Source organism: Mirounga angustirostris, unplaced genomic scaffold (genome assembly GCF_029215605.1).
Source record: "Mirounga angustirostris isolate CCGP_5_RB_7025 unplaced genomic scaffold, mMirAng1.0.hap1 SCAF_11, whole genome shotgun sequence".
In the NCBI taxonomy this organism is placed as follows: domain Eukaryota; kingdom Metazoa; phylum Chordata; class Mammalia; order Carnivora; family Phocidae; genus Mirounga; species Mirounga angustirostris.
This window is the reverse complement of record NW_026991719.1, coordinates 121,703,068-121,729,771: the sequence shown is the minus strand read 5'-3', so window position 1 is coordinate 121,729,771 and position 26,704 is coordinate 121,703,068. Positions and strand designations below refer to the sequence as shown.

The 26,704-nt window shown below is 43.3% G+C and overlaps 1 protein-coding gene across 3 annotated transcripts in view; it reads right to left on the bottom strand.

Moving 5' to 3' along the window:
* Positions 1-26,704, bottom strand: part of AFF2 (ALF transcription elongation factor 2) — a 453,393-nt gene that overhangs the window by 141,840 nt on the left and 284,849 nt on the right. For 2 of the 3 annotated variants that reach the window (XM_064574649.1, XM_064574647.1), the window contains 3 exons: positions 8,494-8,580; positions 2,795-2,831; positions 2,410-2,443 (listed from right to left, as the gene is read on the bottom strand). In XM_064574649.1, the coding sequence (XP_064430719.1) occupies positions 2,410-2,443; positions 2,795-2,831; positions 8,494-8,580 (158 nt within the window). The remainder of the gene's footprint in view (positions 1-2,409; positions 2,444-2,794; positions 2,832-8,493; positions 8,581-26,704) is intronic. The other variant, XM_064574648.1, reaches the window with a different exon arrangement.

The following is a 26,704-nucleotide window of genomic DNA, read 5'->3' as shown; positions in this document are numbered from 1 at the left end:
CTACCATGGAAGATAGATGCAAACTCAGGTCTTGGAACTCCTCCAGTCTAATGCTCTTGCCTCACAGGCAGTGAGAGTTCTAGACAGAGTGGGTAGGATGCCACCACGTGGATGGACATCCCAGAAAAAGTGAAATCTACTGAGCGAGGCAAGACCTGGTTCTCCAAAAGCCAGTCAGACTGCTGGGGTCAGGCCCAGAGGGAGCCTGGCTGGTTCCCAGTTTGGATTCGGACACACTTGGATCAGTTTTGGAACCCGCTGCCCGTGCGTGCAGTCCTCACAAACAATCCAGGCCCAAATGGAAGATCTGCATTTCATCAACTGGGGAAGAGAAGCCAAGATGAGGAAAACTAATAAAGTATCCCAGTAATTAAGGAATGCTTTGCAAGACTCTCATCTCTCTCCCTGCAGTAAGTGGCGGGAGCATGTCCAGGACATTTGCCGGCCTTGGGAACGTGTCTCTCCTGCAGCAGGGGCAACTTTGGGGTTGTTTCCCACCAAACTGGAGCCACCAGCGGGCTGTCTACACACAGAAGGTTCTTAGTTGCCTGGAGGATTACACTGTCACATGGAAAATCCTAGAAGCTGGCTTGAAAAGCACATGGCAGGAAAATAGGGGAGAGTGATAGTAATGACAAAGCGGATAATAATTTGGAAGCTAAAAATAAAAATAATTATTATAAGTCTATCTGTCCTGTCTTAAACTCACACCCTACCATAAAGAAGGGAACTTATTCCAGCTCAAGTCTGATGGACAATGATTGGTCTTTAGATCCAGCAGCTAAAAAGAAAGCAGCTCATTCATAAAATGGACTCAGTGTCTTCTAGTTTTATCGACCCTTCCCATAGAGAACCTTAGTCCTACTGAATTACACAATATTCCAGTGTGCTATAAAGGGCTATTTTCTGGAAATCAGCCTCTAACTATAAATCACAATTGACGAGTTTATTTCTGTTAGTTACAAACTATTGAAATATTGAATTTTTGGTCTATATGGAAATCAGCATATTTCACAGCAGGAGCCTAATACTCTTGCTTTAGGAGTAAGATCATTTTCCAGTGGGAAAAATACTTTTATATTTTTTCAAGTCTGGAAACCTGTGTTGATTTCCTAAATGCTCAAGTGTGTGCATGAGTTCTATTGACATTTTAATGGGAGAAGGGCAAAGTACGAGAACAAGATCTATTGTTTACTAGAATCACAAGGGGAAGGGCAATTCAAGATGCAATGAATGGAAAAGCTGAAATGAACAATACCAAAGACGATTTTGATTTCCATGTTTCCACATAATTTGGTCCTTAATTCAGGGTTATGGTTTTATTTCCCCCCTTTCTTATTTTTTTCTCACCTCTTTAAATGAGAGTTCTTGGTTGCTGAAATTGAACTTTGAATGTGAAGGCACAGATCAGGCCAGAAAACCAAACAAGAGGACTGACGATGCGGTCAGGGCTCTGGGGGCTTTGCTCTTCAGCAGAACCAGGAACATGGAAATGCCATTGTCTTTCTCAGAGCCATGGTCTATTTGGGAGTCATTCCCAGTTGTTTTATGCAATTATTCGTGATCTTCCAAAAGGTGAGCAATTCACTTCAAGTGTGCCATTAGACCACTTGAATGTCATAAATTATTTCATTTTGAAAATTTTCAAGTATGTGACTATTACATAGAAAAGTCGACTTTCATTTTCCATTATTAGGAATGGAAGAAGTTGTGAGAGAAATACTCCCTTGATACATTCTTGGACAAATGGATATTACAAAATCTACAGCAGTTAATCTGAGGAAATTGGTTTCTCCGTACCCCTCCTTCAGTTAGCATTAATAACAAATGAAGACAGTGCCGAGAGAATCGCGGGGCCCTGGCTTCTGAACTTGAACCCAATGTCATGTAATCTCTTATTCCATGTCTTCCTGGCTGTCCTTGTTTGTCTTTAATATACAGTCACCAGATGACCTACAAACAGCAAGGTCTCAGGCTGACTGGTCATAACAATCCACTCAACACTTCATGTCCCATCATGGCTGCTGAGACGTGTCCTTTCTCCATCCCAGTCAGTGGTGTCTGAATATCGTGTATAATGAGGTCTGTGGCGGAAGTTACATAATGTTCAAACAACCAGTCAAGAATCACAGTTGTTTTCATATTCCAGGTATTATTAATCCAGCCTGTTTTACCTCACTAGAGAGTCTAATGGTGACCTCATTCATTTTTACTGTTACTCGCTTATTGTGGGAAATCTCATTCTCCTCTCTAACCGAACCCCATATTATTATGAGCCAAGGTTCCTATTTTCGAGGAGCAGGAGAGAGAACAAGATTTGCTCAGCACCGAGGCATCATTTCCTTGCCAAATGCCCCTGAAGAAGCCTGCTTTGGAAACCCAAGTACTCACGACTCCAGCGATACTAACTTCGTAGAAGCTCTGCTGGTCGGGTCGCTCCACTCTGAAAAGAAAGGCCACACACAATTACAACCCACATTTTCTACTGTCAAATGATCACTCTGAATGAAATCGGTCTTCAAAGATGCAGCCCTTCCAGTTACATATATACATATATATATACATATGTATATGTGTGTGTATATATATATATACATATATATACATATATATATATTTATAGCATCCTGTCATAAATCACAGATGAAAAAGTAAAGGAACCAATCAGATGTATCACAATATGACTTTTTGCCATTGTCAATTCATGTTTTCATGATATTAGGTAGGAAAGAGAAGAAAGTAGGGGAGGAGATGACATGAATGTTTGGACTAAGAATTTTTTAAAAACACCTACTTTGTAAGGTGAATCCTGGGGTCAGGTGTTGGGATTCCTATAAGGAAGAACACACAAGAAAGACAAATATTAGTGAAATGCTACAGACGAATCAAAAGGTGTATCTGTTATTGTTGAAGACAGAGCATGCCTAGTGTTTGCCAAGAAGGAAGCCACTCTTAACAATTTCATTAAGTTGGCTTCTGTCCCTAGCTCTATTTGAAGGATAAACACTTGTGAGTCGAACCTGCCACAACATGACCATAACTTCCATTCCATCAGACTGATGAAACATGTGCAACATGGGAACAAATGACCCACACATGTGAAATTCAAGTGTTTAATTTCTCACTTAGCTAGGCAATGATGTCTCTAAGGAAGGAAAGGGGTCCCGGTTCAAACTAACAAATGATCCTGGTTTTTGTAGAAGTGTAAACAAGACCGTAATTAATAGATGTGCTCAGTTGCTCCCTTTTATAGTAACAACTCCAATTTTCCACCCTAACCGTGACACTCGATAGATGGATCTCATTTTCACAAGACAAGTGTTCTTAAAACTTCATTATAGATTTGGTGAAGTATGGGAAGCCATTTGAAATATGTGAGTGGAGCGCGTTATTTAAAGGGATTTCTATTTGATTTGAAAGTCACCCTGCACACGACTCATTCACTGATGTTGAGAAACCCAGATTTCTGCACATGGCGCTTTCTGGGAGCATGGTGCACCTGTGTGGATCCTGACCAAACTCGCAGGCAGAAGCACTCTAACAACAGACAGTGCGTGCACGGCACTGTGGGGATGGAAGAGAGAGTGCTGACTGCAAGACAAGAGCTTCGAAAGGGAGACAATGAATTCAAGGAAATACAAGGATTGGTTATGTCCACCACTGCTGTAAGTAATCTAGTCTTGAAGCCTAGTCTTGCCACCCCTATAGAAGAAAACTAGACTCCCAGTATCATTTGTCTTTAAGAGAAGTAATCAAGAACAATAACACTGTGCTTTAATGGAAGGTGAATGTTTCAATCTATTTAGCATGATTCTGTTGCCCAGGAGACTTCACTTCCAGCAAGATCACCACTCCAGAAGACTACCATAAACTCCACAAGAGATGTCAAAGGCCTCTCAACTAAAGAGCTATCACAAAGCCCATGCAGTTTGCTGCTCAAAGGCTTCTCTACCCTCACTTGATAGAGAACTGACTTTTGACGAAAAACTCTAACAAGCTTGGCCATTTGATTCCCAATCCTTAGCAAATCATAGATGGCGAGGAAGGGGAAACAGTCCTCGGGGCCACTGGGAGTCCCAGAGCTACTGGGAACGCAGAGACATGGAAACCGACAGCACACAGGGCCAAAGAAAATAAAACAGCCAAGTCAAAACTTACAAAGCACAGGAGTCTATGGCCATTTAATATAGAGGCAGGCATTCCTACCCATCTGAATAGTTCCCGAGGGCATATTTACAGCATAGTCCAACAATTAATGTCTAAGTTATCAAGAAAGACGAAAGCACATTCAGTAGAATTTTTATAAGAAGTCGCAAAAATATTAATTACATCTCAAAATGATTCTCATTACATGATGCCTATGGAAGGATGGGCCTTTTGTTATCCAAGAATTTTGATCACCCAGAACACCTCATTTCTTTCCCAGAATGCCAATAAATGAGGGGTTTGTATGTCCTTCACTATATACCAGTATTTCTATCTGTTCTTTTTTACAAGGGACTTCATTACAATTGTACGGGGCACGTTTGGGCTCGTATACAATTAGGAATCAAATGACAAGCTCTACGGTCAAATAAACCAAATACTTGGTTAGAGAGTGACACATGCAGCCAGTCACTGTACTGGTCCCAGGAAGGTGGCCTGAAGTTTTAACCTTCAACCAAGTATTCTGGACTTTAGACCCCAACAGTCAGTTGTTCAAGGCATCGGGGCAGTGACTTATGAAATGAATTTGAGGATTGCATTATTTACAGAATTTGGGTCATTGGAGGTATGTATTCTTGATACTTTTTTTTTTTTTTTTTTTTAAGTAGGCTCCACACCCAGTGTGGAGCTTGAACTCACAACCCCGAGATCAAGAGCCGGATGCTCTACCGAGTGAGCTGCCCAGGTGCCCCTTAATACCATTTTAATGTTAAGCTGGGTAAGATTTTTAAAACCAGAATTCCAAACAAATGAAACACCTTTGGATATCACCCAAGTTACTGTACAAACACACCCAGCCCCGATTGGAAATAGCCTGGTTGTGGGAAAAAATCTGCATTGTTCATGCCATAATTGTTGATGCCCATAATACAAATCTTTAAAAAAGGGCCTAACTTTGATCTGTGCATTTCTTTCGTAGACATGTCACGTCAGTAATTTTAGTAATAGAATACAATGATGTCAAATTGTTTTCACCAACTTAAGTGAGAGCATTTTCAATAATTACTTTGATGATAATCCCACAATCAGACGCTCCCACACGATCTAGATTCTAGAGCAGGGGTTGGCAAACTTTTCCTGTAAGGGACCGGGTACTAAAGATTTTAAGCTTGGCGGGGTGGGGGGGGGGGTGTGGGATACGGTCTTTGTCGTAACTACTCAGCTCTGCCGCTGTGACCACTCTCACTACAGCTAAGCCGTAAATGAATCAGTGTGGCTGGATTCCAAGAAAGCTTGAGCTATAGACATTGAAATTTCAATTTCATATCACTCATGTTATTTCATACCATTCATAGTAACTCATAATATTCCTAACTATTCATATTCTTCTTTTGAAAATCCTAACCATTTAAAAACCTAAAAGCCCACAGGCTGTAGTTGCCAGCCTCTCTCTCTGGAGTTCGATTACCTCCACGAAGGCTTTACTGAACTGCCCCTGAGGACACTATTAGCCCCCCCACCTCTGCTTAGCAACGTACCCCCTTCCTCGTGAGCCCTTCCATTCCCTATGAGAAAGCACAGCATTTTCAATTTGGGATGGATAAGTAAACTTCAGTAAGTTGGGAATTTTCAACTGTGTCTTGTTTTTGTAAGTCTGCAGACTCACTGACTACCTGGCCTGAAAAATCCATTGGGATTATATAGTGCCCGCAGGCGTGCGTGCACAGACACACACACACACAGATAGTGCAGATGGGGAAACTGAGGCTCAGAAGAACTGGAGCAGGACCACCGAGCTAGCGATTGGCAGAGCCAGGATTAAAAGCAGCCAGGTCTGCAGCTCCCAAGGCCATTAAGACAGCACCCTTTCGGCTGCTCCAGCTCTAACATAAATGTACGAAATGAACGCTTTCTGAGAGGGTGGCGTCACCTAGGTCCGGGGCAAACACTGAGGAAAGGGGGGTCACCCAGGCCTGTGTATTAACCATACACGGCCACGTTTTGGAAAATGGAATTGGAACCGAGGCATCTGTAAATCTGTGTGATAAACACATCGCCACAACACCTGATTCCCTGATTTATTAGTTGGGTGATTCGGAGCACATGACTTTACTCCGTGCCTCAGTTTCCTCCTCTGTGAATTAGGGAGAGTCGAATTACCAATCTCTTTGGGTTGTAATGAGGATTAAATTATTTTCTAGATAGTATGTGCATAGAATGAGGCGAGGCACGTCCTGGCATTATGTTGTTGATGTACTTTTCTTTCAAACCAACATTTTGGCAGGAACCAAGTGAAACAAAAGGGTGGGTGTGTATCCTTCCTGGTTTCACCATTTCATGCCAGTTGCCTCTACCTTTATCGTGCGGTCGATGGGAGCACAGATAATTGGCAGAAAATGCAAATTGTGCCTGATTCCAAATTGTGCAGTTACTACAAAAGCCTATTTAAACAACCGGTTCTATTGTATACACTTGTAAATGTCAAAATTGCAACTTGCGCAAATTATCTCCGAAATTGGAGAACACAGCTGAAAACACTGCAATTGCTGAACCAGTGTTGGATTCAACGCCTGAAAAGGCTGGATGGATCCCTTGGCTGGGATGCTAGGGAGGAGGACCCCAAGCCCAGAGTGGCCTAAGGAGGGACAGTGGGCATACAGGAAGGAATGACACACACACCGGACGCGGACAGAGAAGGTTGCTGCTCACTTACTTCTGACCCCTTTCAAAGGCAGACGGGGATCACTAAATGCAGTTTAGGCCAATGTTATTGTTAAACTCATGACCCTAGAAACTGAAGGATGACTGGGTTTCTCCTTCCACAAATAAGTCTAAACTCCTCGGCTGACATTCAAGGTCTAAATTACAGAGATGCACTCATTTGCCCGGGGTTCAGATGTCTCTCCACTTCCCATTACACAGACTCTGAACCAGCCACTCGAGACCACCCCAGTATGGATCATGCCATCATGAGCCCTCATCTCTTCGTGCCTTGGCCCATCCTGTTCTTCTGCATGGAGTGTTCTTCTCTTGGGCCCTTCTCCACCTGTCAAAGTTGTAGGCATCCTACAAATGCTGCAACCTCTCTGAGCACTTCCTCAACACCCGGGGGGCTGTCAGATACTTCTCTGAACCTTCTATTCTCTATGCAGACACTTTCTGCACTGTTTTGTCATTTAGCTGATAACCCATGGAGGGCTTTTCTTCATCCCCAACTTTAAGTCTATTGTATGCCCTCAGAAAATGGTTTCTGAATAAATGGATGGATGAATGAATGGATGGTTAATTGGATGGAAGGAAGGAAGGGAGAAAGACATTACTTTTCCTTTTAAAGCGTGTTATTAAAATAGCCGTGGTTATTTAGGCATTTTAAAACCTGATGGTGAGAAAAAAATTCTTCCTGGGAGCAGGTGAGGAAAAAAATTAAACATTTGACAACAGAACTGAAGAAGGTCTATCAATATGATGTGCTGGCGTGTAAAGATCTGTGTGCTTGTGAGCAAGGACTGGAAGGTGATACGCAAAATTGAAAATTGACCCATTAGGGGGAAGAGTATAGGTTTTTTTAATTAAAAAAAATCTTGGATGTCCCTGTTACATCACCTCGTTGGTCTTAAGGGATGAGCTCACTCTTCCGATTTATCGCTCTGGGCACAGTAACTTGGACAGGGGCAGGGCTCTAGGTAGTATAAAACACAGGCCAGCAGCATCTGTGTATATATGCTCTTAAAGACTCTCCTTCGGGAGGCGCCTGGGTGCCTCAGTCAGTTAAGCATCTGCCTTTGGCTCAGGTCCTGATCCTGGGATCCTGGGATCAAGACCCACATCGGGTTCCCTGCTCAGCAGGGAGTCTGCTTCTCCCTCTCCCTCTGCTCATGTTCTCTCTCTCTCTCTCACTCTCTCACTTGCTCACTCTCTCTCTCTCAAATAAATAAATAAAATCTTAAAAAAAAAAAGACTCTCCTTCAGGAAAAATGAGATTTATATTAACATTCTGAGGGGCAGGAGGAAGTATAGATTTTTTTAAAAGATTCTATTTGTTTATTTATTTTAGAAATAGAGTGTGAGCAGGGAGAGGAAAAGAGGGGGAGGGAGAGGGAGGGAGGAAGAATCTCAAGCAGACTCTGCACTGAGCATGAAGCCCAACGCGGGGCTTGATCTCATGACCCTGAGATCATGACCTGAGCCGAAACCAAGAGTCGGGCGCTCAACTGAGTCAGCCACCCAGGTGCCCCGCGGGAGTCTAGATTTTATGGCACTAGAACACCAAGGCTATTTGTATTTTTAAGACTCCAATTGGAAGACTGGTACAAGATAAAGGAAAATGGAGGCAGCAAGAGAATTGACCTGTCCTGGGATGGAAAGTGTGTTCTTCTCAGAGTTCCCGGAAGTATGCATGGCAGTGAGAGGAGCAGGCCAGGAATGGGTCATCTCCTGGTGAGGAAAAACAAAGCAATTTTATTTTGGGGCATTTAGCAAATCACTTTCTTGGCACTAAATTCAGTAGGGCCCTTTATAAATACTTACGGACTCAGTTGGCCTTAATTGTTTTCAGGGGAACTTAAATCCATTCCCTCCACTCCCCTGCCCCATCCTGGTGCTTGAAGCCTATCTACAACGCAAGGGGCCATCCGACATCCACTCGCACAGAGCCAGTCCCACGTTGAGACAGCCCGATCACACTATTGCTCCTGGTTGTGAGCTGAACGCCTGTCTCCCAGGAGCTTCTACCAATGGATTGTACTTTGGAACAGCACAGAACACATCTCATCTCCTCTTCTGCCACATGACAAGCCTTCAGCTGGTGGAAGACAGCAATCCCATCCCCTGGTGCTGCCTTTACTCTGAGACATTTGGAGCTTGTTCATTCATTCAGACACACGGCGTTCCCGTGAGTTCGAGTCTCAACGTAGGAAGGAGAAGCCCCTGAGGTTCCCACTCCATTATCAGCAGGGGCACCTTCTCGATCCCTTCAAACCCTTGGTTTGAAAAGAGCTGCTGTTCAAATCTTGACTGAGTCTTAGGGCTCGTGGCCAACATGCTTTACCCGAAGATGAGGGGTAATTAAATCACAGGCTCAACGTCCCAGCACCAGAGATGACAAAGTTTGTGAAGCAGGAGGGAGCCAGCCTATGTTGCATTCATCAGACATTCTGGTGTATAAACATTCAACATAAAAATCAATGCAATAATGGAAAAAAAAAAAAGGCGAGCTTTGGGGAAGAGTGGAGAGGATCAAATTTGATGAAAGGCCTTTTCTTAATGAGTCAGTTACATAATACTTTTCCCCAATCTTTATGGGTAACATAATTAGTCATTTCAAGGGTAATATTAATAAGAACTCTCAGGTAGCACTAAAACATTTTTCCCCCCTTCTATAATTACCCAGTTCAAAAAGAGCCTTTGATGTATGAAGAGCTGTAATGCAGGGAGATACTTGACGGATTCATTCACAGCGGCAGTGCTGAAGCAGAATGTGTAAGTATGATTCAGACAAGGGCTGACACAGATTGGAGTCTACCTAGCACTATTTAAAAGGAGGCGCTAAGGACATTAAAAATGCATGCAAGATTTAGAGGGGATGCTTAACCTACTTAAGAGAGAAACTGTTTTCAAGTGTTTTTGAGTTGTGCATTTGTATGCAGTTGATAACATTTGTATGCTACTTAGGCATTCATCAAAACTGGCCCAAAGTAACTCTCTGTGACAACAGTTTGAAGCCCAATTCCAATTACTGAATGATTTCTTTTACATGTTAGGTGTTTTCTTTTTCCGATGAAGGCTGGTCTTCTCCAAAATCTGTCCCATGTAAAACATACAGGTCCTATTTAGCCAGAGCTAACCAAGGGGCGGTAAGGCCCCAGCCTGGGATCAAGAAACGTTGTCTCTTATCAGCAACTAGGGAGTACGCCTCCATCAATGAGAGGCTTGGTCACATCCCTTTTTACCACTGGCTTTAGAGGTGTGTCTCTGGGTTTATGAAAAGGTGTTTCAGACACCTGGAAGGATGAACTCCCTCCTCAAATTTACTCTGTGGCATAATGGGATTATCTTGAATCACCATCCAAGCACACCACCCTGCTGGCCAGGCCACATAGAACTGTGACCACGTTTGCATTTTCAATTACAACTGATTCTCTGGAAACGTGAGATTTCATGAAATGGCAAGCCGATTCTGTGTTACCACCGATGCATTTGATTAAAGTAGGGAAGATGCAGTTGAAAGGAATATAATTTCCTGAAAGGCTATCTTCAGCAAGGAACGTTGGAGCAAGCTCTTTCACTTCTCAAAATGAGCTAGACCTGTAAAGTGTGGAAAGCTCACAGCAGATTTTCCATTGTCATCCTTTTCATTCACACTTGAAGGATATTAATCTATTTTTATGTTCTCGCTATTCCCAAGATAAGAACCCCCATGCACCCTTATCCAACTGTACTAAGTCTGCCTAGTCTTCAGGTAGGATGAGCACCTGCTGCACAGTGTTGCCAAAGCTTTTACAACAGGCTCCAGTGCTGAGTGCCCAAGCTGAACACCAAGCGTCACCCCTCCATTAACAACAAAAACCTCACACACACACAGACATGCGCACACATGCACACACGCACTTGCATGAGATGGGTCTGAAACTCCTTCATCTCTGGGCTCCCTCAATCCTCCCCGAGAGAGAAATAAAGCAGGGGCTCATCTTCCCATTAGGCAGTGGTAAGCGAATGCTGGTAACCAGTTCCAAAGTGCACATTCTGCTACACCAGATAGGTTGACTGTTACTGTAGAGTTGACAAACATGGTTAATGGAGAAAGGACTAAGTAAGTAATGATGTGTTATCTTTCAGCATTTAACAGAGGATAGGTTTCACAAGCAACAGAGCATTCTATGTAATCTCTAACAACGGCGTGGATGTTTATTAATGTGAGCTGAAGACTTCAAAGTCAGACCCAGAAAAATCAGAAAAGGCTGAATTTTCTTTTTAAGAGTTTATTTATTTACTTATTTATTTAGAGCATGAGTGGGGGGAGGGGCAGAGGGAGAGAGAGAATCTCAAACAGATTCCATGCTGACCACAGAGCCTGATGCAGGGCTCGATCCCACGGCCCTGAGATCATGACCTGAGCTGAAACCAAGAGTCAGACACTCAACTGACTGAGCCACCCAGGCACCCCTCTTTTTCTTTTTTTTTTTTTTAAGATTTATTTACTTACTTGAGAGGAGTGGGGTGGAGGGGGCGCTAAGGGAGAGGGAGAGAATCTCAAGCCGACTCCCGCTGAGCGTGGAGCCCGACAGGGGGCTCAAATCTTCTGACTCTTGAGATCATGACCTGAGCCAAAAATCAAGAGTTGAACGCTCAACTGACTGAGCCACCCAAGCGCCCCAGATAAGGCCCAATTTTCCACCAGTGACTGCTTCTCCACCAAATTATCCATACCATGGTTCATGGCTAGGACTCTAATGAATCCAAAACAACTTGTGGGGAGAATCACTTTGCTGGACTTGGACACACAAGCTGGGTGCACCACCGGCTGAGGAGCAGAAGAAGGTCTGGATTCCGGACTCTCTTTACACAGAGCTGTCTGGCTGGCTCTTCTTTGTAGTAGCTAGGATGTTGTCCCAATCCTTGTCTTACTCAACTTTGTATCTCCAGTGCCTAGCACGTAGTAACTGGTGAATATGAGATATTATTATTAGTGTCTGAAGTTTCTGTGTTTGAATTAATAGTAATAAGAAGAATCATACCAAGATTCACCAAGTGCTTACAGTGTGCCAAGAGCTCAGTTTCTACATTCAGTCTTTGTGGGCTACAAACTAAAGAGGCAGGGTTCACCATCATGCTCCTTTGGAGACACAAAGAGGTCAAGTGACTTGTTCAAGGCCACACAACTAGTAAATGACTGGGTCTGTTTGGTGGATGCCCTGCATTTTGTTCTACTAACTTCTACCGAGTAGTCATTATGTACCAGTCACTGGGACCTAGAAAGGATGAAAAGTCAAGATCCTCCCGGAGAAGAGCTCACTCTGCTTGATGTGCTTGAGAGGGGAATGTGCAGAGGCGTGTTGGAAGGAATCCACTGTGTGAGGCTTTTGGGAAAGGCTTCATAGTGAAGGCGAGAGGAGTCGCAGGTGTGCACATATGTGTGTATGTCTGCCTGTGTATTCCTTCCAGAGGCTAACATTTTACCTGGCACATAGTAGATGTCCAAGCAGTGTATGTTTAGGTTAAACAGCATAACATAAATATTAAGGTCCTTACCTCGAAAAGTTAACTGAAGAGATGATTAATTTTTCAAATAACCATCTTAATGAATGCAATGGTGATATCTTACATATTTCATTGCTGTTGTCAGAGGCAGAAAGATCCCTCAAAGATCCCTGGACTAAGAGTAAGGAGAGCTTAACTCATGTCCCAGTTTGGTCAAAAGCTACCTGAGTGGCCCCGATCAAGTTGCTTGCCCTCTCTGAGCCTCAGTGTTCCTACCTACAGCACGTGGGCTTTGGCTGAGATGGCCTCCGGGGGCTCTCCAGCTGTCAATTCTGTTAACCTCTGCCACCACGTCCACAGACTTGCCATAGGGGACAGGGAGCTACTGCATGGGCAAGGGGTCTGGATAGCATGGTGTCGAACACGCCCAAGACTCATCACGACGAGCCCTGGGAGCAAAGCCCGAGCATTGCCAGCATGAGCCTAGCAGACAGGCAGCTCAGGCTCTGTCCAGGGCTCCAGACGAGAGGGGCTCTGTACACCTTGCCCCTTCCCTCTATTGAAATGCTAAGGATAAAATAGCTGCAATTTGGGGAGTACAAATTCTTGTGATTAAGAATAACAGTACATGGGAACAGCTGAGTGGTTTTAAAACACAAATATGATTGAATAGAAGAAGTCCACAAAATCAGGTTGGAGTTTATTTTCACAGAGACTTGGACTTACGTGACCTTGGACTCCAACTTCCATTGGGGGAGGGGATAATTTTCTTCCTATTTTTAGTTCCAGGAAGCGGAATAGGAAAGTAAATATATACACTGCACAGTCTGACATGCCACCAGGGCCTAAGGACGCAGGAACATCAGCACCTTCCTTTTTCTCCAAAACTGACGAAAACCTGAAACCAAGGAGTCCAGCCCATGGGTCCCGACTCTGCAAGTGGGTGTGTTCACTAGAGTCCAATCTGCTTCTTTAGCCAAAGGGCCCTCCCTCCTCCAGCACAAAACCCGTCGTGTGTGTGTGGGTGGGGGGTGGGAGGCTGGCAAGAACTTACCAGAAAACCCAATTTGCTTGCATAAATGATTTAGAACCTTTGTATCCATGGGCCCTGATGGTTCTCTGAAGAGCCAGAAACGGGGAGTGAGGTGGAATGAGGCATGAGGGCTGCTAGGCAGTAAGGGGCAAGGGCCCTTGAGGTCCCCAGTGGGGCCGGCCTGGAGAATCGGGCCTCAGAATTCCTCAGTCCTCAATCCGCTATCAATTGCTAACTGGCCTGTAGGAGGTTCTGCTTCTCCCTGAGAGTATTAGCACCGTTCTCTGCAGCAGCAGTGGGCTGGCTGTTCAACAGGAAATGGACCATGGGCGCTGGAGCAGGCTTGGCGTGGGGCCCCCGCAGGGAGCCGAGCAGTCAGCTGGGAGAGGACCCGCACGCCGACTGTAGTCTGCACAGGCTGTGACTCCCAGTGCGGCCGACCAGCATGCAGCCCCTGCAGAAACATGCACCTGCCTGCTTCTCTTGGCAGGCTCTCCTCCCTAGCCTGGGAGCACAAGGGCTGGAGGATGGAGGCCTTTGGCCAGGGTCGGAAAAGTTCCCATGCAAGGAAGCAGGGCGCGTGGGAAGAGCTACTGGGCCTTTTTAACCCTGGCCAGGCCACAGTCTAGAACGTGGACAGCACTCGGGAAATGAGATCCTAGTTGGGAGACTGGGAAATGGCCATAGCACATCTTGGCATCAGGAAGGCATGTACTGAACCTCACACAGAATTCCTACAGCTAAGGGTGGGGGTATGTGAGGTGCGTTATCGAGCACTAAGGTGGATTTACAGAGCAGCTGAGTATGCTTACGCAAATTGTTGAGTACAGAAGGTCAACCTAGAAGGCTGCCTCTAGGGCTCTGTCATTGGTGGTCCTTCCCTGCTTACCAGTTTTAATGATAATAATGCCTTATTTTTTATTGCGTTTTTTGAGTGTAAGAAATAACTGTCGGAAACACTATCTCATTTAATCAATAACTTAAGAACATACAGAATATCTGCTTATCAAAATTGTAGGTGACACTAAATGGTGAATAATCAATATTTGGAAAGATCTCGCAAACCTGGCCTGAAGCCAAGAAGATAAATTTTAGCAGAGGTACGCGAAAACCACAGTGATGTGCCACAAGCCAAGTGCAAACGTGCAGAATGAGGAAGCCGAGCTGACTTAGCTGTAATTCACAGGCTAAAACCTCAAGGATTTTAAACACCCACAGTGTGGTTGTCAGCTGGTAGCTGACTGCACACACTGGTACGCTGTATGGGACGGAGCACATCGGAAAGATAGGGCCGGCCCAGATGGCCCATTTCAGCAGGGGCATTGGAATATGGCACTCTCTTACTAGGGACAGCTATGAGAACTGCAAGAGCTTAGAAAGCTCATCACATGTATACATGCACTTTAAAAGAGAACGTTTAGTCTACAGCAGAGGGAGGCAGAGGGAAGGTCTGGGAGGTGCCTTCAAATACCCTAAGGGCTTCTCATGTGGAAGAAATCTGGGACCTGCTTTGTGGACCAAGAGGTTAGGACTCGCCCTATGGGTAGAAGTTACCAGGGGACCCATTTTAGCTCAAACTATAAAAGATTTTCCGTTCCTGTGAGCTTTCCAAACATGGAGCCTATTGCTTTAGAAGGCATGGGGGCCCATCTCTAAAGACAGGAGATTTAAAGGGATTCCCAGAAAGGGAGGGCGGGGAGGTTAAGGACCAACTGTCCTGCCTTCCATGAGCCTATGATCATATTCTTCATCTCGGTAAAGTCAAGGATATTTATGATGCAAAACTGAATCTGAAACAGCAGGGTTTGTTGTTTGTTTGTTGTTTATTTTACATGACATACAAACATGGCTGACCAAATTGGCTAAGGAAATTCATCACGCTCCCAGGGATGGTGGGGGAGGAGCACTAGGGAGGGCCCACTATCTCACAGTGAGACAGCTGACCGCCCCATTTGTCTGATTGTTTGCTCAGCTCTTGGAAAATCCAACAACAGTGGAACCATAGACTTTTCTGGGCTTGATCACTAATACTCCTGCCAAGCCTCTCTGGTGGTCACAATGCTGTTCCTTGAAATTGAATGAACACTCTTCTCTTTGGAATGGTCTTAAGACAGTCTCCTGAGACTGCATCCCTGATTTCTATGCAAGTGCTGGTAGGGAAGAAGTATCAAATCAACTCTCTTATTAAACATTAACTTCCCAACAATGGGCCAACACAAAATGCAGTCCACCAGAAAAAAAAAAAAAAAGGTGAATTCTTTTAAAAGTTTCTAAGTTATGATTTCACTGGCATGGTATAAAAACCCTGGCACTATTTCTTTCTTCAAATAAATAACTGACTGCTTCATTCAAAACTCTTCAGTCCTGGCCGCTGTTTCAGGGAATCTGGAAATTTTCTCCATCAGCCCTAGGGCTGTACATGCAAAAGGTCCAGCTCACACTGGCTGCCTTCATCTTGGTACCCCCCAACCAGGATTCTACTTTAAAAGGCCCTAATTCTAATTTACAGTTGGGGAGCACAGTGATCAGTGACCCTGCGGCTTCACCGGGTGTTCATTCAGACAATCAGTCCACCTTCTTGCCATTGCCAGATGCAATGGACTCCACTTCATTCACTAAATATAAAACGGGATGTGTATGGCCATGAGCAGTTACTCGTCAGATGCTCCATATTCAGAGTCCAAGAAACCTCTGCAAAGGCAGCAACAAGTGGGCAGACCACCATGGTGACACACTGGGCAGAATTCAACCAGACCCGCGGAGGTCTGCATGTGTTTTCGGCAGCGGCAACCCGAGGCCACAGCCCACCTAATTAATGGGGTTTGACACCCCAATAGACGATTGCCTTGTAAATCTGGACCCTTCTCAGGACATCTGTCTCCATTAGTTGAACCAATCAGTACAGAAGACTGGCCACCCCATTAGCAAATGTTGCTAGATTGATTTCAATCTAAATTGCCTTCTTCGGTAAAGGCAAAATTAGCACAAGTTCAAGAGTAAGAACTGTAAGTACTGGCCATCGAGAAATGCTTTTGCAGAGAACAGGAGCAAAGAGGAAACCTAGGTAGAGAGAGGGCTTCTGCTCCGTGGTCCAGTCCAGGCATCAGAGGATTCTGAGGTTTCCTGAAGGCCATTTCTTCCCTTTCTAACTCAGGAACTTGTTTCTTTCATCCAGAAGCTAATTTTGTCACTATTACTCGTTTTCAAAAGTGATTTTTAAACTTCTCTGTTCAGTTTCTAGCTTTTATGTTTCAAATTATTTTGCCATCAACTACATCCAAATGACCATCATTTAAAATATAATATAATAGTATAGCCATTTTTTTTTTTTTTCCAGAGCAACTTCAGTGGAAGGAATGACACACCATACCCTCATAACATGAAAGAATTCTTTATGGTTAACCTCTAATTTGCTCTTTTAGCTCCAGGTCAGCCAAAGCAATCTGATAAAATTCACACACCTTCATTGGCTGCTCCCCCAGCACCATCTTTAATGATCTACATTTAGTTTCATTCATCCAAGAAAACATTTATTGTGTGTCTACTCTCGGCAAGGTATATAAGAGCCAGGTAGCTGGACCAGATACAGGCACGAGGCACAGATGGATTCTATCTAGGTAACTAGAGTATTTGTAATTGGAATGGGTATAAGATAATAATTATTATTGTTTAAAAGTAGAACTAAAATAAACCCGTCAGATTGGCTTAAAAAAAAAAAAAAAGAGTCACATTCAATTTGTGATCATGTTCCAGAAATCACCAAAGAGATGTGCTTGATCTCACATTGCGGGACAGACAGATCGAGACTGCAAGTGCAGAGACGCGGCTTCTACAGTAAGTGAAAGGCAAGTCCAGGCAAAGGGAGACAGGAGGAGACATTTCGTGCAATTCCCAGTCTGAGCCTTTTTAAAGACTTACACAAGGCGTCAGTATTCCTTTCTAAGGGTTGCTGTAGCTTTTCATACATGATAGCTTTCTTGTAGTTTACACTTATCACATTAAGAAAAATGGTAATGAGGAGTTCATGACAACGGCTTTTAGAAGGAACAAAGGCTAAATTGCTGAGGAAAAAAGAAGTAATATCTATTTTCATGGAAAGAGCCCTCCAGTGAACAACTTGGCTGTAGCTTTGCTCTCTCATTATTTCTGAGCTCAGTAAAAATAAGGCGTCAGGCCACTAATACAGCTGAAACCCCAGCCAATATGATTTGCATGGAATTGTCTCTCAGAATCACAGAATCACAGCGCCAGGGGGATGAAAGGGAACCGGTTTGCCTCATTCACATAAAATTAACTAACAAACTGATCATAAGGTGTTTGTCTAGCTATTGAACACCAGGACCTCCTCCCCCATCAACACACTGCCTCCCAGTAAAAATAAAAATAAGCAGGGGCACCTGGGCGGCTCGGTGGGTTAAGCGCCTGCCTTTGGCTCAGGTCATGATCTTGGGGTCCTGGGATTGAGCCCCGCTTCAGGCTCCCCACTTAGCGGGGAGTCTGCTTCTCCCACTCCTTCTCCCTCTGCCCCTCTCCCTGCTTGTGCTCCCTCTCTCAAGTAAATAAATAAATAAACAAACAAACAAATAAATAAATGAAATCTTTTTAAAAAGTAAAAAAATAAAAATAAGCCAACAGAGGCATCAAATTCTTTGCTGTCGCCTGAATTTAATAACGTTACCACCACGACTAAGCCTCAGTGAAATTGATTCAGAAAGCCTCCTCAGAATATTCCAAGCCGCTAACAGGCGGAGTATTCTTCAATGCCTGGACATTCACTCCTCTCTTCAGATTACTTTCTTTCTGCAATTACTTCAAATAATGGGAAATAAATAGCTTCTTTATTCCATATTAAGACTGGCAAAGAAGCAGCACAAGTGAGAGCCATATCTTTTTCTAAAGGGATGTCTGGCTAATGGAGAAAGAGAACATTCTAAACTCAATATGAACAATCTAGGGGCCAGGCAGTGTGGACATAAAACCTTGCCCCATAGGCATGCTATAAAGCTTCAATCCTGTGTTAAAATCAGGAAGGCTTGTCCCCTCTCTGCCTCAGTGAAAACAGCCACCTGCTGAACAGCATAAGCTAGAAGTAGCTACTGACATGATAACGTCTTTGGAAATCAGAACACAGAGATACTATATACTAAGTATTTACTAAACAAAAATCCAATCTGATTCTTGCATCACCACCTAGTCATGTTTGTTTTTTGTTTTTTTTTTAATAAAAAGGTAACAATCACAGAGTCTTTTTATTAAGAATTTCCCATTGACATCTTTGAGGCACCCAAAGCATTTGCACACCATGAGAAAGGGACATGTTCCAACTCCTCCCCCCACCCCGCCCACCCCTCCAAGCTTTCTTTAATGACTGTGTGGGAATCCACTGCCCATGGATGTCTCTAAATCCTCTTTAAACCTCTGTTTTCAGCCTATACCATCTCTTGGGGGTAACCCGATCAATACGTTTACTCCCTGCTATACATTTAGGAAAGCACCAAAGAGAAGATCCAAAGAGAACATTGTCAAACCCTTCCGTGGAAAAGTTCTACTGAGCAAATGTCACATCGGGCTTGAGGTAAATAAATGCACATGGAGGACTCTCCCCCTGGGCTTCAGACCACGGTTTTCTAGTGGGTTCTAGTCACATGCTTCACCCCAGTGCAACAAACAGCACCCCACCCTCTCCTACCACTGGCTCCTGCTCATCTAGTCTGTCCTTCATTTGCTTTCAAAAAGAAATGTGCAAAATCATTAAAAACAGAGACTGTTATACAGCTGACAGAAATCGACGTGGCTGGGTCTCTGGGCTAATTAAACAAATGTGACAATTTGAAAAGCTGCAAAGTGCCTTATGAACCACCGAGTGGTCAAAAATGAAAAAGAAAAAAAAATGCCCTGTATTAAAATACATGAAAGGAGCTTATATATTTAATAATTAGGAAAACCATTGCAGGGGCAATTTATACTCCTCAGCAAAGGCAGACTGGGAGCCTGTGAAGGGTTGAAACACGGAATTCAAAGTCACACTTTGAGAATCTTTGGAATTGCTGAACCATTAATTCTTGAGTCACAATTAAATCCAATAGAAGTTTGCATGTATTTAGTGGTTAGAATTCCCTGGATGTTTCGATGTTTCATTTATGTTACCGTGTTTCACCCACTCAAGAATCCAGGCAAGTAGTTCTCCTAATTCTCATTTCATAGATCAGATTCCCGAGTCCCAGTGAAGAGCAACCTCTGCGACAAGAGTCATGCAGCCAGCATGTGGCAGATGAAGGACCTCTGGGCTTTCACCACCACTGAGCTCCATCAGGATGGGCTCTCTAAAAGGGAACATCGTCAGACAGCGGGAAGCAGGCTTGGTCACCTTTCTGTAGGCCAATCAGATTTTGGCGGCTTTAGGAGGCACTTTATAATTGCTTTGAAAGCATTGGCCTTACTCATGCTACTTTCTCAATTCATTTGTCATGTGTGTGCACCACACAACCTGGATGGCAAATCAAAGCCAGTAAGTCCCCCTCTAAGGAAGGAGGAGCCTCGATTTATTAAATGAGCCTTGCCATGAACGTAGAATCTAATGAGTGGCTGTTGACAGGACTTAGGCCATGTCAAGGTTAATAATCCAGATCTAGGGTCCCTGTGATAGTACTAGATCATGGTGTAAGTGAGCAACTTCCCCTGCGAAGTAACGGGTCATCTAAAGTCTCCAGAACTGTCCAAGTGTTGCCTGTGGTCCTTCCTTTAATGTTGTACCTTAGGTGAATATCTCACGAGATGAACAAGCTGGAGAGGGTAGGAAAGGGGGGAGTGAGGGGCGCCTGGGTGGCTCAGTTGGTTAAGCAACTGCCTTCAGCTCAGGTCATGATCCCAGGGTCCTGGGATCGAGCCCCGCATCGGGCTCCCAGCTCTGCTGAGATCCTGCTTCTCCCTCTCCCTGCCGCTCTGCCTACTTGCGCTCTCTCTCTGTGTATCAAATAAATAAATAAAATCTTAAAAAAAAAGGGGGGGGAGTGAAAGAGAGGGAGGAGAAGGAGGGAGGGGTGCATATGAATCAGGTGCTGGGTTTTTACAGTACCATTCTTCTGGAAGGGGCCCTGCCAGGGTCTCAAGTACCCTTTGCCTCCCAGAGCCTGGGGATGAAGGCATGATCACTCCTATGGAACACAGGGGAAGGAACTTGCCCGAAACCTGGAGTGTAGGTGGGCACTCCCCTGCACTGCCTTCGATTTCTCTCCTCTTCTCTCTTTTGTGGGACGTTCACTTTATCTCCTTCTACTTAGCCTGATTTTTGGTCCTTTTTTATATAGTAGGAGTATTACTCAGAACTAGAGTAGAATTTGACCAACAGATTCTACATAAGCCTCAGGATGGAAATAAATTATTCAGATAAACTCTAAACATGGTCAAGGGTATGTAGTCAAAAAGTAAAACTAGATTTGGTTTTCTTTAATGATCAGACTCAGAATGAAGACCCAGAGCAGATCTTCAGAGATAAGCTAGGGGCAGTTCGCTTCACTAGAATTTTCAGCCATGATGGAAATACTGTTATTTTGTACTGTCCAATGATAGCCACTGGCCACTTGTGGCTCCCGAGTGCTTACGATGTGCCTCATGGACTGAGGAACTGAACTTTTATTATAATTTAACACATTTAAACTTCACTAACCAGCCACATGTGGCTACCATTACTGTCCTGGACAGAGCAGACTAGTCAACACTTCAGTTTTACAGACGGAAAACCTAAAGCCCATCATGCTCCAGAGATGAGCCAAGGGTTGCAAAAGAAGGTCGTGGATGGGTCAGGCCTAGCTTTGAGGTCTCCTGATGCCCAGTCCAGTGCCTTCCTCTGAATCCCAGTTCTTCCAAAGGCAGGGGTTCTGTGGTCTTGGCTGGGTGACACAGACCACCATTCACTTTGGTATCAAAAGTGCTGGGTGCATGAGGCTGTGCCCTATCGGGGGCTGTTGGGTTGAAGAGCAGGAAAAAGGCTGCAAAATTTGAGGGTGGACAAGCTCCTTGGGTTTTCTCCAGTCCCAGCAGGTCCTGAGAAGTTGGAAGGGATTGAAGAGAAAACCACCAGAGGCCCAGACAGCCGGGATGTTTTTGTCTGCCTTAGCTTTTGAGGGGCCTGCGCTCTGTATTTTATGATCTGGCAATTTCTAATTACATGTTGCCAGGGGAGAGCGGGATGAGCTGGTTTGTGTTAGCATGCTCATCCCAGGAATGGGAGATCTGGGGGGAGTGCTCTGTTTTGACACAACCTTTGCTGTGAGGCTGAGAGTGTCTAATAAAGCAACATGCAGGTTTTCAGCCACAAAAAAAGTCTGGAAACCTCTCACTGGAGGAAAAAACCACATGTCATAGAAGCATCTTTCTTGTGACCACAGTGATAATAAGCACAGTGAATGGTACCAAATCAGCCCCTTTAACTTTATTTAAGAGATTTGAATCGGCTCTCTGCAATTATAGTAGCATATGGGGCCTCCACCTTTGCTTTTAATCAATGCCTTGTTTAAAGTGATAATGCCAACATTATTGTACTTCGAGGAGCAATATTAAAAATAGGTTAGAGCAAAGGTATTAAATAATGTTTGGCAATGGAAAAACCTAGCACAAAAAGTAGCGCTAAATATATTATTTGAAGAAATAAGAAATGGGAGTCATTATAATGCCTAGTATTTGTATAACTATTCCACTTACTAAACACGATCATCTGCTTATTAACTTACAATAGCTCCATGGAAAACATATTATTACTTTACCAAGGGCGGACATGACACACTGTGAGGCCATTTTCTCTAACCATTTCTCTACAAATTTCAGTCACCCAACAAACAGCTACTCTGCATTTCTTATACACCTACACTTGTCACCTTTGTGTACATGTGGGGGGCAGGTAGAGGGGCTTCTGGGCTAGGCTAAGGGGACAGAGAGAGGAGTGTGACACAGACTCTGATCTAAGGAATGGTCACATTATGCCATGAGAGGCAGCCCTCCCCACCACACGAAGGTGACAAGTGCGTATGTGGAAAAGGTGGTGAGGGGACCTAGAAGAAGGAGAGAGAGATTCATTTCATTTGGATAGTTAGGGCTTCAGAAAAGAAGCGATCCTAGTGTTGGCTCTTCCATGGTGTGAATGGGAGTCTACCAGGCAGACCTAATATTTACCCAGTGTTCCAAGCACATTCTAGAGGCATAACTAACATACACTAGCTCATTCGATCCTCCCATTAATCCTGAAAATTAGGCAGTATTGCCCCAGTTTTTTAAGTGAGATCCAAAATGGTTAAGTCACCCAAGAATGTTCAGCAGGTGAGAAGAGCCAAGCTCTACTTCCTTAACCGTGATGTCTCCCTAGAACATTCTTCCTTTTACTGCTCAGATACTTATCTCCTTGTAACTGCCCCTCAGGGGTTGGGTTCCACCATCTGAGGCCTCCTAGCCTAAGTCCAGTCTCAGCTCGCTCCCACACCACAAGTCCCTCAGGCAGCGGTGGCCTTCTCCCTCTTCTAGTTCAATCTTCTCATGACTAGCCTCTCTCTTCCGCCATTCTGATTGTGGATCCACTCACTATCCCCTGCTTACTTGTTGCTAAATGCATTTCAGTTCAGCAGCATACCTCTTAAAATTTGTTTATGAAAATTTTAGAAATTGAGAAAATTTAGAAAAGGAAAAACTCACCCATAATCCTGTCACCCTCACAAAATAAGAACTATTATTTCAGGGTATTTTCCTTTAGTTTCTTTTTATTCATATCTTTACATGGCCATAAAAAGCAAGTACATAAAATGTTATAGTCTGGTTACTTCACTTCACAGTTTATTGTAAGGGTTTTTTTTTTGTTTTTCCCACATCGCTACATCATCCTCAAATCCATCTTTTTAATGGCCAATTATTTTTCTGAGTGTATAAATCAGAATTTGCTTAACTATCCCCATATTGTTGGACATATAGTAGCATTTTTGGCTATTACAAGTAATGTTGTAATGAATAACTTTGTTCACGTAGTTTTTCTAGGGGTTTGAATTTTCCCCATAGCATGGTTTCCCCAAAATGGAACGATAGATTAGAGGCACACCATGTTCATGAACTAAAGAGGCATACCAAGTAAATTCATCTATTGATACAATGTAATACTAACTAGCATTCAAGCAGGATTCTTTGTAAATACAGACAACATGTTTTTACAATTCATATGGAAAGAAAAGGAAACTAGAATAGTCAAACTACTTCAGAAAAAAGAACAAAAGTTGGAAGATTCACATTACCCTAATTTTAAGACTTGCTATAAAGCTACAGTATTGAAGACATGGTGTTGGTGAAAGGCCAGGGGCATGGACCAATGGAAGAGACTAAAGAATCCAGAAATGGAACCACATAAATAAGGTCAATCTACTTTTTACAAAATGTAAAATCAATCCAATAGAGAAAGATAGTCTTTTCAACAAATGGTGCTGGAACACAATGAACAAGGAGCTTCAACCTACACCTCACAACATATACCAAAATTAATTCAAAGCAGGTCAAAGGCCTAAATGTAAGGCATAAAACTATAAAATTCTTAGAACAAAGCACAGGAGAAAATTTTTATGACCTTGCATTAGACAACAAGTTCTCAAGACTTGACACCAAAATCATGATCCATGAAAGAAAAAAAAAAAAACTGATAAATTCGACTTCAGCAAAAAACTTTTGCTCTTAGAAGGCCACTGTCAAGGAAATGAAAGAAAGAAAATATTTGTAACGCACATATCTGACCAAAAACTTATATCCAGCACATATATAGAATTTTGAAAATTCAACAATAAGGTAACAATCTGGTTTTTAAAGTGGGCAACGGATTTAAATGCATGGTTCATCAAAGAAGACATACAAAAATGAAAATGAGCACACGAAAAGATGCTCAACATCATTAGCCATTTGGGAAATGTAATTTAAAAGCACAATGACATACCACTACATACTTATTAAAAAGGCTTAAATAAAAATAACAATAAGATCAAGTGCCAGCAAAGATGTGAGGTAGGTTTTTCGTAAGTTGCTGGTGTGAATGCAAAATGGTATAGCCACTCTGGAAAATAATTCAGCACTGTTTAAAAATAAGGTTAAACATACACGTGACCCCCAGCACCCCCCTCCTAGGCATATATCCAAGGTAAATAAAAACATAATCACACAAAATTCTGTACGTGATTTTTAACAGCAACACTATTTATAATCACCAAAAAGCTAAAAACAACCCAAATATTCTTCAATGGATGAATGGGTAAACAAATTGTGGAACATCCATGTAATGGAATGTTCCTCAGGAATAGAAAGGAATGAACTATTTCTAAATACAACAACCTGAATGAATTGGAAAGGCATATGCTGAGTGAGAGAATCACTATGGGAAGATTACATACTGTATGATTCTTTTTATGTGTGGTGTTCTGGAAAAGGCAACACCGTGGGGACAGGGAACAGATCAGTGTTGCTAGGGGTTGGGGGCAGGGAGGAGAGTCTGACCGCAAAAGGGTGATATAAGGGAATTCTTTGGAATATTGGCATTGTTTTTCTGTTAAAGGTGGTGATTATAGGAATCTATACATATGTTAAAACTCACAGGAATGGAACTAAAAAAAAAAAGATAAATTTTACTGAATGAACTTTTTTTTTTTTTTTTAATGTGCTGGCCAGAAATCAATACCACATGCCAAGTGTGGTCCAAGTAGAACAGAGCAGAGCAGATCTAGCCCCTTCTTAGTTCTATGCATTCTAGAGCAGGGGTTCAGCAAACTACCTCTCACAGGCTAATTGTGGCCCACTGCCTGGTTTTGTAAATAAAGTTTTACTGGAACACGGTCACAAGCATTGTTTTACACACTGTCTATGGATGCTTTCATGCTAAAAACAATAGCATTTAGCTGTTGAGACAGAAACCATGTGGCCTAAACAGTCAAATATATTTACAATCTAGCCCTTCACAGGAAAAATTTGCCGAACCCTGCTCTAGATCCTTGCATGAATACATCTGTGGGCAGTAATACATGCTACCACTAAATTTTTTCTTATCTACTCAGAACACTGGTGGACTTAAGTGCATTACCATATAGATATCCTCCTATGGAACTTATTTTATTAGATTTGGTCTGTCTCGTAAGCTGTTTTCCTAATTCCGACACATGGTATTGTTAGCCATCTTGCCTAGCTTCATCGTTACCCACTGGGTCAGGGAATGAGCCCTGTAGTCCTCACTTAAAATCTATTTCTTGGGCGCCTGGGTGGCTCAGTTGGTTAAGCGACTGCCTTCGGCTCAGGTCATGATCCTGGAGTCCCGGGATCGAGTCCCGCATCGGGCTCCCTGCTCTGCAGGGAGTCTGCTCCTCCCTCTGACCCTCTCCCCTCTCATGTGCTCTCTGTCTCTCATTCTCTCTGTCTCAAATAAATAAATAAAATCTTTAAAAAAAATAAATCTATTTCTTCAGCCCTATATCCTCATGGTGAAAGACAGAATGCATAATGGTTAACAGCATGGATGCCCAGGGTTGAGATCTTGGTTCTGCCACTGGCTAGCTGTTGAACTTGGAAAGTCATTGAGGCTCAAAGTATTTCCATTTCATTATCTGCAGCGGTGGGGATGATAATAGCACTTGCTACAAAAAACTGCTATACAACTATTTGATAATATTATTTGTGTCTACATTCAATTCAGGCCGACCTGAGTTCCAATCCTGTTTCGTCCCCTTAGTAGCTATATAATTATGTGCTTTGGGACAATTTATTTAACCTCTCTGAGGCCTCCGGGCTGCCCTCGGCCCGTCAGTCAGTGGTCTCTGGGTAATGAGCTAAGCACTGCTGGGGAAATCACAGTCTACAGGTTGGAACCTTATAATCTTACTAATAGTATTCCTTGGGTAGCCCCCTCCCTCCCTGTCAATGACAATTTCAAACTTTCTCCAATCTCCTCAAACCTCTAAACTTTCCCCTGACTACCTCCAACCCCTGCTGGCTCATCAGAAGACTTGGGCTGGAAATAAAAAATTCTGAAATTCTCCCACGTTTACTTCTAATATTTTATGTTTTTGTTTTTAATCTTTAATGCATCTGGAAATAATAGTGTTGCCTGGTATGAGGTAAGAACCTAAGATTTACTTGAGGAGAACAGAAATGTTGGTGATATCATCCTTCCTATCCAAGAATAATACGCCTTTCCATTTTTTTAAATGTTCTTTGTGTCTCTCCTAGTGACTTAGTGTGTTCATATAGCTTCTGGCACATTTCTTGTTAAATGAATTCATAAGATATAAATGGAGTTTGTTGGCCCCATTATATCTTACAGTTGGTTGC